We start from the raw sequence: 16,927 nt of genomic DNA on the forward strand, positions 1-16,927 counted from the left end.
GGTATTGATACTTGTGAAATGCTTTCAGCATTTATCTGAAAACTTGCCCTGTTCGATTTTGTCTGGGCACTGCCTCTGATCATCCTATGCTGTGTATTTAATCTCTGGGGAAAACATTAAGCCATTGAAAGACCTTCTGTAGTTTGTTCTCATCAGTTTAGAGAAATGGATTTCAAACATCAGTGTGTGTCAGTGTCCCTGAAGGACTTGCTAAAAATCTGACTCCTGGGCCTTATTCTGAGAACTTCTGATTCAGTAGGGGTGCGACCTGAGGATTTGCATTCCAGCTAGTTTCCAGGTAATAGAGGTGCTGCTGGTCCAGGGATCATACTTGGAGAAACACTGGCTTCGTTTGTACTATCTTAAAGAGGTTCGTATTGTACACAGCTGCAGAGATTTCACTGTAACCTGCTATTTTCATATATTTAACAATGTTAAATAATATCATTGCTTATTCTTGCTATAACATTTTCCCCCAAACCCAGTACACGTTATTTAAAAAGTACATTTTGATGTGGAATTGTGCCAGAATATGCTACTTGATTTGTGAGGCATGATTTTCTCTTGTAGGAATTTTACTGCTTTTTCTTAGGTTATTGTTATATCTTTTCGTAGCAGAGAAATGACAGATGAAATGTTCTTTATTTGGACTAATAAGCCTAATGGTTTTAAATTGATCTAAGTAGGTTTTTTTTTTTTCAACAGGACCTTTCACAAATTAATAGACCTCTTCAGGATTGGGCACATTTAATATCAATTAATATTATTTAATTGTTTCACACTGTTTAATTAATGGTTTAATGAAATTTTTAAAGCTAAGAATTATTTTTTTTTCAACATGAATATATGGCACGGAAAACTGTAAGGAGGCAGCTATATTTCAGATTTTTTTTCCCTAAAATAAATGCTTAGAGGAAATACATGAAGCAAAAGATATGTTAAGAAGAGTACTGACTTTTACTTTTTTTGTATTTGTTCATAGTGTTCTTTAGATTCCAGTTTGAGAATTATGATTTGCCTCTTGAAGATACCCTCTACCAATGCCACAAGGGTATGTATGTTTCAGAAAAACATAACCAGTTGGTTATTTGGTTATTTTTTTAACCTAAAAAGACAGGCATATAGCAAGCAATAATGAAGAAACAGTTATCACATACTGAATGCTTCACTTTCAACCTTTTTTTTTAAATTTATTTTTTAGTGAAGTATAGTTGAATTACAATGTTGTGTTAATTACTGCTGTACAGCAAAGTGACTCAGTTATACATATATATACATTCTTTTTCATATTATTTTCCATTTTGGTTTATCACAAGATATTGAATATAGTTCTTTGTGCTATACAGTAGGACCTTGTTGTTTATCTATTCTAGATATACCAGTTTTCATCTGCTAATCCCAAACTCCCAATCCATCTCTCTCCTACCATACCCCCCTTGGCAACCAACAGTCTATTCTCTATGTCCCTGATTCTGTTTCTGTTTCATAGATAGATTCACTGTCATATTTTAGATTCCACATATAAGTGATATCATATGGTATTTGTCTTTCTGACTTATTTCACTTAGTATGATAATCTGTAGTTGCCACTTTCAACCTTCTGAAAGTGCCTAGTATGAAGAACTCTAATAGATTACAATATCATTGGTCCTTTTAGTCCTGGGCCATGTCCACCAGTTCATCCTCAATACTATGAACTAGATGATCCTTCCAAACACAGATCTCATCGCACTGGTTCCTTGTTTAAAATCTTTGATAACTTCTCACTTCTTTTAAGATAATGTCCAAATTCCTTAATGGAGCATACAAGAAGGTACCTAATTAACTTGCAAGCCTACCTTTCCTAGTTAGTCTTTGGCTACTTGTCCCATCCCTGTGCTTCCTGCGTACTTTCAGAATCATCATCATTATCGTCAGCGAAACAATAACCACTGTTTGCTGAACACTTACCATATGGCAGACATTGTGCTAATTGCTGTACATTTATCATCTTATTTAATTTCATACTTCCTTGCCTTTGCTTAGGCCATTTCCTTTGCCTGAAACGCTTTATACCCTTGCTGGTGAGTGAACTCCTTCTCATTCTTCAAGATGAGAATCTGAATTCCATTCCAATTTTTAAAAGGCTCACGTTTTCTGTAGCAACTTCCTCCTATATCAGATCCCACAATACCTGACAGAGCTCTTTATACGAGCAGTTATATTATACTGAAGTCTCCCCAGTGAGCCTGTGAGCTTTATGAAGTCCAGCACTGTGTCTCATTTACTTTCGTATTCCTGGCTACATCCCCAGGCTGCGTTATATGCAATAGGGCGATAATTTGTATTGCAATGGCTTGTAGCTACTAGTTAATATACCAAGAAGCCACATCCCCTGTAACTTTTTACCTTGACTGTGCTTGCATAGACTCATGGTTTATGCTGGAAAATTGCATAGAGATCATTTGGTCTAGTCTGCTCATTTACAGATAAGGAAACAGGCTCAGAGAGATGAAGTGTCTTGGCCAAGGTCACAGAGCTGGTTACTGGAAGATTTGAGACTTGAATCTATGTCCTTTGATTTCAAGCTTTTTTATTTGTCTGTTGTACTGTATTGCCCCATTACCATGCTGCTTTGCTAGATAAAAGAGCAAGTTTCTATATAGGTCTGAATTCAGGTTTCTTTTTTTGACCGATAAGGATGTATATCAACCAGAGACATATTCCTATCCCTATCCCTGTTCATTCATTATTAGTGTTTTAAGGCAACAACATTTATACAAAGCAAACAGTACTGAATCAATAGTGCTATTTCAAAGAGTGTCTCTAAGATTTTCTGTATGGAAAGCACTGCATGGTTTTGTGGGTAATACAAATAACAAACATAATTCCTATCCTCAGAGGCAGCTATCATGTAATGAATTCATTTTTGTATCCATAAGGAAAAAGGACCTCAAAAATGCACATATTCTTTGATTTAGTCATTCTTTTTCTGGTAATCTATTCTAAGGAAGAAAATGCAAATTTTATGCAAAAACATATTTATTGAGATGTTATATATAATAAAATCTGACTTTTGTGGCCATTAAAGTGGATCTTTATGAAGAATTAAATAGCATTGGAAATTTCGTACGTTACTATCTTAACAAAATGTAGTATTATATATACGTGTAAGACTTCAACTGAGTAAACTGGTGTGTGATGAAGAAGAGAAATATATCAAAATGTTATCACTGGGTGATGGGAATATGGATGACTTTTATTTCCTTATCTGTACTTTTCTACAGATCCTGCGTTTGCACACTGAGCATGTATTACTTTCATAATCCAGATAGTTAGGACCGTAGAGGTTGAGAAGTAGTGGAAATCACAGCATCGAAGTCTTTTGGAGCCCAATTAAAATCCTGTCTTCCCTACAGAGCAATTCTCCCTCTGGAAAATTGCCCTGGAATTTGAGTTTGAATTCCATTCAATGGCTGTATGGCCTTAGGCAAGTTACTTGCCTACTTAACTGCCTCAGCTGAAGAATGGGGATAGGAAAGCTTCAGAGAGTTATGGCGCAGTTCATAACTAACAGTGATGGAAGGCTTACTGTTGCCAAGTGCTTTACGTACATTATCTTCTTTAATTCTCACAACACTATTGAGATGGAAGTCATTATTATCCTCATTTTACAGGGAAGAGAATTAAGTCCAGAGAGGTTAAATCACTTATTCAAGGTTCACAGAGAGCTAAAGTTTGCAAACACTGGTGTGAAATTCTAGAGCTTGTGTCATTAATTATTATAATATACTGTCTCCCCAGGATTGTTATCAGAAATTTAAACGAGATAAACGAAACAAAAGTGTGTAACTCTGCTTCCTACTTAGTAGGTGCCCAATAAATGTCTCTAAATGACTTAAGAAAGCATAAGGATCTAAAACTGACCCTTTATGGGTGGGATTCAGATGGGGAAACCAAAACTGACAGCCTTCCTGGTAAACACTGGCAGGAAGCTGGGTCCTGATGTGTATTATCTAAGCTAATAGTGCCTTGGTACTTACGTGCAAGGGTGGTTTGTGCTACTTAACTGAGATGACAGGCTTCTAGAGGAGCTGGGTCTGATGAACTCACACATGCCTAAAGATTCAGAGAAATAGAGTGGGAGATCCTAAAGCAAACTTCACAGAGTCTTGATTGCTGGGGGTGGGTATGAGGATAAGATTGGAGTTACATAGGTTTATAAATGATGCCACATGGAAAAAATGGATTATTTTTAGCAATAAAATGATTAAGTCATGCTCTTTGAGCCATTGATTGAGGATTCAGTTCTGTTCTTGTTAGACAAACAGGGTTGCTACAGTAGCCACCTGGCAACCCATTTGAAATTAAGAAAGAGTGATCCCATTAGTTAAGGTATCATTAGACTTTAATACTTTTTTTTAATGAAAGAATCAGCAATTGGTTTTATTTTGGCCCCAATCTCATTGCAGAGTTTGTTGGAACCATTTTCAAAACTGCTCAGCTTTGTAATTCAGAATGCCATCTTCACTTTGGCCTACCTGGTGGAGGTGTGTGGCTTATGTTACCGAGCTTTCACTAAGGTAAGGTTGCATGTGTGTTTATGTGTCCCTGGGAAACAAAAAACTGGCAGAAGTTTATTCTTTCTAATCAGTATCAAATCCTTCTTAGGTTAATTGCCTCAGTATAGTGAAAAGTGAGTAATTCAACTGAGGTCTAATAAAATTCATTAGAAGGAAACACTTTGCACACACAAATATATAAACTATACGTTATATATGCAAATGTGGAGAACTGAGGGTCATATGGTTTAGAGGAGAAGAGGTATTCCGAATGAAATGAGATAATGGTCTAAATGACCTCTAATGTCCTTTTCAAGTTCACCATCCTATGATTAGTGGGCAAGCCATCAGTACATATCAATTTTATACCCAGAGTAGAAAAATACCAGCTTGTCATTTGTAAAAGCCTGTGGAGAGCTCCTTAATTCTCATCATTTGTTTGTCTCCCCAGTTCTGGGTTCTTGGCCTCTGAGACTGTAATCTCATCGTTTGTCATCTTGCTTTGATAATGGTTTCTCTATTGCATTATCTTTAGTATCCCCTGCCCCACTACTGAGGAAGTGGAAAAGTACTGCTTGCCCAGTGCTTATAGCAGCCTTGTTGGTGCTGATAGACACTATCCTAGTGGAAAAGCAGAAGGCAGGACAAATTGAGAGCGTTTCTGTCCTTAAGAACAATGTGCAAATGCTACTTTTCCAATTTCCAAATTTTCCAAGTTTATTTTCAATGGGGTTTCTGTTTCTGTTGTTCCCTCTTAAACATTCAGAATACTCCTTTATTCACGTTGTCCACTTCTACAAGCCCTTTAATTTCTCCTAAAAATCTAACTTTTATCAAGGTTTTCATTCTATTTAAAACACCCTTGTCTCCTTTCTTACCATCTTGTGTCCATTCCGCCATGTTAAGTGTTTCATGATAACCTTCTCTTTAATCTTTATGATTATAAACTGTTTATTACTCTGCCTGGAACAATATGTTTTCTAACTACGAAAATAATCAGTATTTTTTTCTTCTTTCAAATCCTTCCTGAAAAATAACTTCTTTTTCTTTTTTTCACTTAAAAAAAAAGACACAGCAGCAAATACAATGAAAAGAGATTCTATTTTTAGAAGTCATTTTATTTCTTAATTTTCTTTATGTTTGATTTGTTTAAATTATATATTTTATAGAAGAGGAATCATAATGGGTTTGTGCTTTCTATGCTGTGTACTGTAAGTATTTATTACAGTGGCCCTTCCACTATTTTGAATTCAAGATATTTTTGGTTTTAAATATTCATTATGCATTATATCCCCTCATAATCTATCATAGCTTTTGTGGCCTGTCTCTTCCCGTTGTCATCTACCCTGCTTCATTCTGCAACTCAAAATGACTATTAGTTGTAGAAAGCTTTGATCTAGGGCATTCCCACCTTTTCCACAGATAAGGAGAAACTATAAGAAATAGCTAAAGAAATAGCAGTATCTAATGGAGGCTTCTCCTCAACTGCTTCACAGCACTGTGTTAGTTTCTGTGGCTCAACAAAGCGAATCAGCCATGTGCACACACACGTCCCCATATCCCCTCCCTCTTGAGCCTCCTTCCCACCCCCACCATCCCACCCCTCTAGGTCATCATAACGCACCAAGCTGATCTCCCTGGGCTGTGCTGCTGCTTCCCACTAGCTAACTATTTTACATTCAGTAGTGTGTATATGTCAGCGCTACTCTCACTTTGCCCTCCCACCCCATGTCCTCAAGTCCATTTTCTATGTCTACCTCTTTATTCCTGCCCTGCAACTAGGTTCATCAGTACCATTTTTTTTTTTAAGATTCCATATATATGCGTTAGCCTACAGTATTTGTTTTTCTCTTTCTGACTTAACTTCACTCTGTATGACAGACTCTAGGTCCATCCACCTCACTACAAATAACTCAATTTCATTTCTTTTCATGGCAAGTAATATTCCATTGTATATATGTGCCACATCTTCTTTATCCATTCATCTGTCGATGGACATTTAGGTTGGTTCCATGTCCTGGCTATTGTAAATAGTGCTTCAGCGAACATTGTGGTACATGTCTCTTTTTGAATTATGGTTTTCTCAGGGTATATGCCCAGTAGTGGGATTGCGGGGTCATAGGGTAGTTCTATTTTTAGTTTTTTAAGGAACCTCCATACTGTTTTCCATAGTGGTTGTATCAATTTACATTCCCACCAACAGTGCAAGAGGGTTCCCTTTTCACCACACCCCTTCCATCATTTATTGTTTCTAGATTTGTTTGATAATGGCCATTCTGACCGGTGTGAGGTGATACCCTCATTGTAGTTTTGATTTGCATTTCTCTAATAATTAGTGATGTTGAGCATCTTTTCATGTGCCCAAGAAAAGACATGGAAAGGTAATAGCTTTGGAGACTATTTGGCAATCGGGCAGTCTCGATAACTTGAAAACTGTCCCACTTAAAATGCTAGAAGTGATGGATGAAAAGTAATAAACATGATTTTAAATATATAGCAAATTTTATAGGAATGAAAGTTGAAAAAATGAAAAGGGAATTGAGAACCAGAGTGGTAAGCATATAAGCTGATATTGTAGCAGTCTTGGGGTAGAGAAGTTGATTGTTTTGGTAACTTAGTAGCTTGAGTTTTTTGTTTTTAATTGAAGTATGTTTGATATACAATATTTTATGAGTTCCAGGTGTACAATATAGTGATTCACAATTTTTAAAGGTTATACTCCATTTATAGTTATTATTAAAATTGGCTATATTCCCTGTTGTACAATATATCCTTGTAGCCTATTTTATACCCAGTAGTTTGTACCTCTTAGTCCCCTACCCCTTTCCCTTTCTCCGCTGGTAACCACTAGTTGGTTCTCTATGTCTGTGAGTCTGTTTCTTTTTTGTTATATTCCTTAGTGACTTGAGTTTTAAAGCCCATACAGAGAAAGGAAATGAAGTCTTGGGACTATTTCAGGCTGGGAGTTGGAGCTGAGTTGTCCCCAGGAGAAAGCCAGAACCCTTGAAAGGCTATATGTTTGAGAAAAGTTTGCTTTGGAAAGGATATATTCTTATATGGAGGTGACAAAGAATGGGCTCTGTCTGAGCCTGGGAACTGAAAGAGTTGTAGTTTCCCTTGAGAATTAGTAAACATGAGCCTATCTTTGAACATGTTTAGAATTTGAATTTGTAATACCTGCATGCTCTGTGAACCCCCAAAAGCCAAATAACTTGGTGCTGGGCAAGTAATTGCATTGGAGTGTCTGGCAGAAACAAGCTCAAAATCAATCCTCAAACCTCTCTGGAGGGATATGCCTTCAACCTAGGCCAACAGGATTCCCATAATTAAAATCTGGATGAACATGAGATCATGATCTAACATTACAAAACATGTGAAGAAATAATCCACCATGAGCTACTTTAGCATAGTCAACAAAAATCAGATTATTCCCCCTAAGAACTTCCAATATTAGAACAATGTGATAGAGACTATAAAAACATACTCTGAATGATAAGCATTAAAAGATGAATTAAAAACTTGAGAAAAGATCTAGTCACTTAAAAAAAAAACAGATAGATTTGAACAAAGTAGAAATTCTAGAAATGAAATAGTCATTGACATAAAAAAAAAAACCTCAGTGGACAGGTTAGAGAGCAAATTAGACATAGCCAAAGAGGGATTTAGTGAAATGAAAATAGATCTGAAGAAATTATATAGCATGCAGCAAAGGGAGATAAAGAAATGAAGAATATAAAGAGAAGATTTAGCCAGTAAATTTGAAATCTTGGGAAATAGGGACAATTTTCTAGAAAAAATGTAATGTGTAACAATCAGAAAAAAGATGGCTAGATTTAAATGATGAAAAAATGGAATCAGTAGTTAAAAACATTCCAATTTTTTTTAACATCTTTATTGGAGTATAATTGCTTTACAATGGTGTGTTAGTTTCTGCTTTATAACAAAGTGAATCAGTTATACATATACATATGTTCCCATATCTCTTCCCTCTTGCATCTCCCTCCCTCCCACCCTCCCTATCCCACCCCTCTAGGTGGTCACAAAGCACCGAGCTGACCTCCCTGTGCTATGTGGCTGCTTCTCACTAGCTATCTATCTTACGTTTAAAAACCATTCCAATTTTAAAGACAACTTTCATTAAACATTTAAGGAGCAGATTGAGCTCTACTTTATGCAAACTAAAACAGAGAATAGAAAAAAAGGGAACAATTTGCAACATATTTTATGAGGCCAATAGAATTTTGATACCAACCAGACAAGGGCAATAGGGGAAAGGAAAATTATAGGCCAGTTATACTTCAAAGATGCAAAAATTCTGAATGAATAATCCCAAGTTAATGCATTAAAAATAAAACCTCATGCTCAGCCATAAAAAAGAATGAAATTCTGCCATTTGCAGCAACATGGATGGACTTGGAGGGCATTATGCTAAGTGAAGTAAATCAGACAAACAAAGACAAATACTGTATGATATCACTTATATGTGGAATCTAAAAATACGACAAACTAGTGAATATAACAAAAAAGAAACAGACTCACAGATACAGAGAACAAACTAGTGGTTACCAGTGGGGAGAGGGAAGTGGGGAGGGACAGATTAGGGGTAGGGGATTAAGAGGTACAAACTATTATGTATAAAATATAAGGATATATTGTACAACATGGGGAATATAGGAAATATTTTATAATAACTATAAATGGAGTGTAACCTTTAAAAATTGTGAACAAATATATTGTTCCCCTGGAACTTATATAATATTGTACGCCAACTATACTTCAGTTTAAAAAATTTAAAAAAGCTAAAGCCTCATGACCTAGTGAGGATTTTCTTGTAATATAAAATTGGTTTAAATATTAGAATATCTATTTATGTTACCATGTTGCCAGATTAAAGGAGGAAAAGCTTTTATCATTATCTCAAGAGATACAAAAGAAGCATTCTATATAATTCAACAAACATTTATGATAAATCTTGTCAGACTAGGAGTAAAAGGGATAACTTGATAAAGGATGTCTACCAGAAATCTCTAGGAAACATCATACTTATGGTGAAATGCCAACAGTAGTCCCTTTAAAATCATAAGTAAGACAAGAATGGCCATTATCACGGCTTCTATTTGCTATGGTTCTGGAGGTCCTACTCAGTTGAGTAAGACAGGAAGAATAAATCAAAGTATAAGGATTAGAAAGGTTTGTATGTGTATTAAGGTAACCCTGGATCACTAGTGCCTCCAGTACCTGGTAAAAAATGAACAGAAAGCTCTTTGGAGGAAGATAACATTTCAGGCCTCAAATTATTTCTAAAATATTTTAAAAATAAAGGATGCAACATGCAAAGATAAAACCCGACATATGAGGAGGCAAGACACCACAAGTGAGAATGAGTAGAAAGAAAAGACAGTGGATACAGACCTACAGGGTCTCCAATAAGTTGGTTATGATCAAGAAAGGACACATAGGGGACTTTTAAGGTGCTTGTGATGTGTACCCGACTTGGGTGCTGATTACATGAGTGTTCAATCTATGCTAATCTGTTCACTTATATTTTATGTACTTTTCTGCATGTGTGCTATATTTGACAATACATAAAGCTTACAAAATTGAAAATATTCTAGCATTGCATTAACAAGGACAGATCAATGAATTTCAGTATGTTCATACAATAAAACATCATTAAACTGTTTAGTTGAAAGAATGAGAACTATATGTATCAACAGGGACTCACTTCAAAAATATAATGGAGGGCTTCCCTGGTGGCGCAGTAGTTGAGGGTCCGCCTGCCGATGCAGGGGACATGGGTTCGCGCCCCGGTCCGGGAAGATCCCACATGCCACGGAGCGGCGGGGCCCGTGAGCCATGGCCGCTGAGCCTGCGTGTCTGGAGCCTGTGCTCTGCAACGGGAGAGGCCACAACAGTGAGAGGCCCACGTACCACACACACACACACAATATATATATATATATATATATATATATATATATATATAAAATGGAGTAAAAAATTATAAGTTGCAGAAAGATTTGCATTGTATGATAACATTATAGAAAGTTAAAAACAAGCAAAAATAATAGTAAGCCTTATAATGGAGGTATACATATGTAGTAAAAGTGTAGTACATGAAATAATAAACACCAGATTCAAAATAGTGGCTATTTCAAGGAAGGGAGAAAGAAAAGAGAGCACTGTATAGGTAGCTTCAACTATTTCTGTGATGTTTGATTTTTGATAAAAAGTATTAAATAAAGCAAAATGCTATGATTTAACAAAGATGGGTAATAGGTAGATGATGCATTCCATCTCTCTAATTTTCTGTATGCTTGAAATAGTCCACTTAAAAAGTAAGTTCCTTTTGAGAGGATATGAGACCCTTTCAACAGTGTTACATGTTTTTCTGTAAATCATTTTCTATTGAAAAACATCCTTTTAGATTTGTTTAGTTTCTGCAGTTCTTGGAACCTCTCCACTGTGAATAAGAACCAAATCTCGTGGTTTCAGTCTTTAAGAGGTAGCCTGTCTTTTTCTTATCCGTTAAATTATGTGTTCTCAGTGCTTCACTAAACTCATTACAAACACAAAAATGCTCTTTTTCTTTTTTCTTGGGTTTATTTCTTAAGGACAGTTCATTATGCATTTTAAAATACTGTTTCTTATTTCTGACCTGTGAATCTTTTGGAAGCTCTTTTGACATAGATCTATTCTAATTGAAGTTTTAGAAATCGCTTACCTTCTTCTCTCTTGTTTCGTTTAGGAGAGGGATAAATTCTATTTGTCTCGTAGTGTTGTTCTAGAACTCCTGCAGGCCCTGAAGCTCAAATCTCCTTTACCGGATACAAACCTCCTTCTGCTTGTCCAGGTAGGCTTATGCCTCATTTCACTTTTCATGAAATTCACTTATGTTTGGAAAATTTAAGGAAGGTGTGGGACATGTGCATAAATTAAATGTCTGTCCAGAGATAAGAAATAATATATCTTACGTGAGCCATGATCTGTCTATCACTATGCACTTGGCACTTCCACTGGCCAAAAAAGACCGGAAAAGGAGTATTTATTTTGTTCCTACTGTGGAACTAGTTCTGTGAGAGACAAAAAAGAAGAATGAAACGATAATGTGTCCGCGAGAAGTTTATGGTCCAGTAGGTTGGAGGGGCAGCCCATTATTGGCTACCAGAGCTGAGGCAGGACTAACGAAGCCAAAAGTGAGCGACCCGGAGGCTGAGGTCTGATCGCAGAGTCGCACGAGTATGGATGGGTCGCCAAATCTCTGTGAAGCAGAAGTGAAAGTGAGGGTGGGCCCAGCCAGATATGGTCAAAAGGGAGGACGGACTGAGTCCAACCAGGGTGGGATGTGGGTGTGAAAGAACCAGCACCACAGGAGCCCTAAGGCAGGGGGCAGGGCTTGAACACATACCAGACAGGCTCTAGAGAACTTGCAAAGATTAATGCTTTTGGTTGTAGGGCTGCTTACGAGAGGCTTTGGCTCTCCATCCCTGGCATCCTAAGCTCAGCATCTTAGGCAAGTGTGCCGGTTTTGATCACACAAGATAGGCTGCAATTAGTGCCATGAGTGAGAAAGAGATGTAGGTAAAGTCCTAGGGGGGAGTTAAGAGCAGGAGGCATCTTACCTCATATGGTGTGAAATCAGGGAAGACTTCATGAAGGAAGTGGCGTTTGAACTGGGTCACAAAGGACTGGTGGGTGCAGGCCAAACTCTGCCTGGGGTTGGAGTTCAGCACCAGAGGCTGACCATCTTCAAGCAATAAAGGGAGGCTTCAGCAGAAAGATGGAATAAATTTAGAAATAACGACATGAGGATGGGTTTAGAAAAAGGCTGGCCATGCCAGGGGTGTCAGCAAGGGATCAGGTAAACTGGGATCCTGCCTCTTACCCCAAAGGTTGAGCCTGGTTTTAAAGACTTGGTCATGAGCTGCAGCTGGGATCAGGGTATCATTCAGACTGCCTTTGTGCAAAGTACCCAGGAAGTGTGTCACAGCTGTTTCAGTTCTCCCCTGCTGAGCGTTATGGCCAGTCCCAGAGTCTAGTCCTACAAGGTTGAGCTTAAATAAATGAAGGAAAATGGAGCTTGATATCAAGGAACTAGACAGGTTTCCCTGAATCTTAGGTACCTTGGGTGCCATTTGGAGAGATGAGGGAGAAGGGGAAATTAATGGAGCACCTATTAAGTGCCAGGCAGCATGCTGGGGTTTTATGTATCCCCCTCACTCCTTCAGCCGGGAGAGGCATTGGTCCTGTACCGCAGGTGAGGAGGCCGCGGCTCGGGATGGGGGGTCAGTGACTTGCCCACGATCACACAGCTGGCATAAGTAGCGTAAGCACCTGACCACAGGGTCTAATCAGTATAGAGCACAGCCTAGTCAGGGCCCGCACGTCACTTGCCCGGATTACCGTTAATAGCTCTTAGCGTTTTGCACCGTTCATTTCTCCCCACGTCAATCCAGTCTTATAGCCTATGGCTGCCTAGAGGAATTTTGCTAAAACTCTGCTCTTTATCATATCACTCTGTGCATCGAAAACCTCCAGTGACCTTGTGGTACCCGAATTGTCAAGGTCTTCCATCGTCTGGCCATATTTGACTATTCAGCATTATTTCCCACTACAAATATTTACTGACCACCTATCTTCGGCTAGGTTCTGGGGATATAGAGATATAAAGGCATAGGCCCTACCCCTATAACGTGCTAACCAGTATACTGAAAATCTGTACGGTATATAAACTACCGTAGAGGAGGGAGCGGCCAGCTCAGCCTGGGAAATGGAGGAAGACTCATTAACCGTTATGAGCCCTGACGTGGCCCAGGTGCTGGGGAAGCAGAGATGAATGTCATGGCCCCTTCCTCCCAGGAGTTTCCTGTCTGATGGGAGTAGCTGACATCGAAACAAAAATTCCCAACGCAGTGTGATGGGTACGGTAGCAGAGGTGTGTACTGAGGAGGGAAGTAGTGTAGAAAAGGGATCGTATGTTTTTGAAGGGTGTGCAGAAGTTTGGGGGTTTACCTGGGAGGAGAGAAGGAATACCCTTGTCATTAACCATTTAATATCCACTAACTGGTCCGCTTCTTCCCCCGCCTTATACTAGTAATCCTTGGGAACAGAACCGAGTTTTTCTCAAAGGCTTGAGATTTAATAAAAAGTTGGTATACTTTCAGTGAAGAATGGTCTTAAGTCATGTTTAAAGAGCTTTCCCAGGCACAGTGATGCTTTCTGAGAGGAGTGACTGCTGGAAAATGGTGGCAGTGGATGTTGGGCATGATATAGTCAGAGTGAACTGGCTCCTATTGTACCAAGATGCTGGACAGCCCAAGAGGGAGACAGAAGCAAAGCATAGCCGGGAAATATCTGTGTTCCTAAGAAGAGACAGATTGAATCTCTTCCAGTGCGTTGCCATTGGCCAGTCCTACCTCTTCACACATCAGCAGCAACACCACTTTTGAGTACAAGTGACTTTGATGCAACTGACCATAGAGGTTAATAAGATCAACACTGGTTTGGAAGAGAGGGCAGGTGACCTAGGCTTAGTGAAGTAGCCCACGAGGGAGGTAAGGCCAGCAGGTTGACAGTGTCTGGAAGTCACTTGCTTCTGATAGCGTTTAGATTGGGGACATGCCACCTCAAAGCAACCTCAGTTTCCAGGCCCTGAAGGTGCTTTCCTGCGGGCATCAGAGGCTGGTCCCTTGATTGCCCTCAATCCTGGCAGAGCCGGTCTGTGTGGCTGATCTTCTTGGGTTCTAGCACCCCGCTTTGTGACTGCAACTGGGGGCGGGTTTTTCTCTGAAGTACATTAGCTGGCTGTAATAAGCACTTGTCACAAGACAGTGAAAGAACACCGACAGTTTAAATTGCTCAGTGCTTCGGGAGACCCTGAAAACAGTGGTTATTACATCCCAGCTAGGTGAATAAATAACAAACACAAATTAGCTTTAGGAAGAAGGAAGACAAAAAAGTAAATTCTTCTGTGTATTTTGGGTTCTCTCATGCCATTTCAAATGTATAACATTTTCATCTTTAAAAACAGATATGTATTTGTCATTGAGTCATTAAGTTAAATTTAAAAATCAGATTGTAAAATTATTTAGATCAAAGAGATATCTGGGGGGGACACTTGGAGATCATGCCCACGAGGAACAACCTAGTGAATAATATTTCGACCTTCTCCAACAAAAAATATTAAACACCATGCCATTTTGAAGTAACATATCCTTGTTCTATAAACTCGGAATAAACCAGTAATGAAAAAATTACTGAGAGAAATAAAAGTGAGACGTACCTTAAAAAAAACAAAAGTAGTTCCCTTTTCCCCGCTGTGCTTCCTGGCTAAGTTGTGGAGAAAAGTCTGCCACGGGGCCACTCATGGGATGAGGGAGAAGCATCTTTTGTCTCACCACAGAAAGCGGTGCATCTTTCTGCAGGGTTTCCCCGTTCCTTTTTCTCTTGCCCTTGACAAATGTTCAAGCGGGTAGCAGAAGTGGTAGCCTGTTCTCTGGTAGTTTCTCTTAAACCAGAGAATCTAGCATGGAGTCAGAGAGAAGCTTTCCCCTTCACTGGTGGGCAGTGTCAGTTCCTGGTACCTGGGAGACCAGATTCACAATATGAACAGACAATGTGTCTGGGGCAGATAGCGACTTCCTTCTTGGATATCATGACCGTCATCTCAGGACACTGGAGGCGGCTCTGTTTAACTGAAAACGCAACTTGGAAAAAGAAAAGAAAGTAACAACTGGAAGGAAAAAGTCCCCTGGTGGGAAGGGTGAGAGGGAGGGATAGATTGGGAGTTTGGGACTGACATGTACACACTGCTGTATTTAAAATGGATAACCAACAAGGACCTACTGTATAGCACAGGGAACTCTGCTCAATATTATGTAACAACCTAAATGGGAAAAGCATTTGAAAAAGAATAGCTACATGTATATGTATAACTGAATCACTTTGCTGTACACCTGAAACTAACACAACATTGTTAATCCACTACACTCCACTATAAAATTTTTAAAAAGATAAATTTCTTAAAGCTTAGAAGTAAAAAAACCAAAAGTCCCCTGGTGATCCATCATGAGTGACAGTAGCCCCATTGGCGAGAAGAGAGTCAGTTGCTCAGACCTTGGATTTACCATTGGTTCTTTCACCCCACAGGGAACCACTAGGATATTCCCTCTACTATTGTACTTCTCTAATTAATAACTTAGTAGATAGATGAGTTCACAGATATGAGGCTGTTCATAATTCTTTTCATGGGTAAACCATACTTTTGTTGTTTACCAAATACTCTGGCAGTAAGAGTGTTCCTTTAAAGGACAATGGAACACTTGCCCAAGGGATGCAGGGTCATTCAGGTTCTAAACATTTCAAGGCAGTGACAGGTACCAATCTGGTTTTCAATTTCTAGAACTTCTTCCTGGAGGCCTGGCACTGTGGAGTATCTCCCAGTCTGCTGTATTATGGTTGTTCAGCCATCACTCCTGTTATTTGTTTTAACTTACATATACAATCAGGTGGCCTTAAATGTTCAAATGGATTTTTTAAAAAAGGAAAAAGAGGCATGGAGACAGGAAAGAATTTTCCAAATAGAAAAAATATATGTATTCTTCAGAATCTACTATTGTTGACCATCAGGGTGTAGTTCCCCTTTTATACTTTGGACAGTTGCCCTATCTTGTTTTAATTTAGATCTGTTGACATTTTTGCTTTCACTTATAACATTTTCTCTTCTGCTGTCATGCTGTAGATATTTTATGTGTAATAAGCTATTGTTCTCAGGATGGATTAGAGTTTTCATAATGGAGTGATAACTCATTGAAAGCTACCATAAAATCTATATAGGCTCAAATCCAAAAGAATTTCCTCAGCTCCTATTATGTGTCAAGAGTAGACATTCTGCTAATTTGCATGTAACACTCCCACTGTGTGGGATACACCTGCATATTCAAGCTGTGAGAAATCATGTGGGTGAAAGGTTTTCTTTTAAAGATAGTTTAGTTGTGGGCTGGAGGACAAAGAAATGGCAGAGTTACGGCTGTTGTTTTTAATTCCCAGATACTATTGATGTGGGGTAATTAATATTTGTTGCGTTAGTAATAATCTGATCACTCTCTGGGATGATAGGTGGTGATCCTATTTTATTATCATTTTGATAATGATTTTAGTAATGACACATAATGGGTATTGCGTTTCTTTTGTATTCATGCGGGAGTGCCTATTTCAGTGGCATATTTCTATCTAAAAGTACTGAATTCTTCCTTCTGTAGCCATCATTCTTTTTCCCTCTGATTTTGTTATATCTTTATATTTTGAACAACTCTATAAAATAATAATGGAGTTTTTCAGTTGGCAGCTATATAAAATGAAGACAGAAAGGTTTGTTAAGGTTTTAG

At 38.4% G+C, this 16,927-nt stretch overlaps 1 protein-coding gene across 2 annotated transcripts in view; it reads left to right on the forward strand.

The window, feature by feature from the left end:
- Positions 1 to 16,927, forward strand: part of UNC79 (unc-79 homolog, NALCN channel complex subunit) — a 307,052-nt gene that overhangs the window by 259,779 nt on the left and 30,346 nt on the right. For both annotated transcript variants that reach the window (XM_032620585.1, XM_032620578.1), the window contains exons 41-43: positions 983 to 1,051; positions 4,452 to 4,562; positions 11,290 to 11,394. In XM_032620585.1, the coding sequence (XP_032476476.1) occupies positions 983 to 1,051; positions 4,452 to 4,562; positions 11,290 to 11,394 (285 nt within the window). The remainder of the gene's footprint in view (positions 1 to 982; positions 1,052 to 4,451; positions 4,563 to 11,289; positions 11,395 to 16,927) is intronic.

Source organism: Phocoena sinus, chromosome 2 (genome assembly GCF_008692025.1).
Source record: "Phocoena sinus isolate mPhoSin1 chromosome 2, mPhoSin1.pri, whole genome shotgun sequence".
Taxonomy (NCBI): domain Eukaryota; kingdom Metazoa; phylum Chordata; class Mammalia; order Artiodactyla; family Phocoenidae; genus Phocoena; species Phocoena sinus.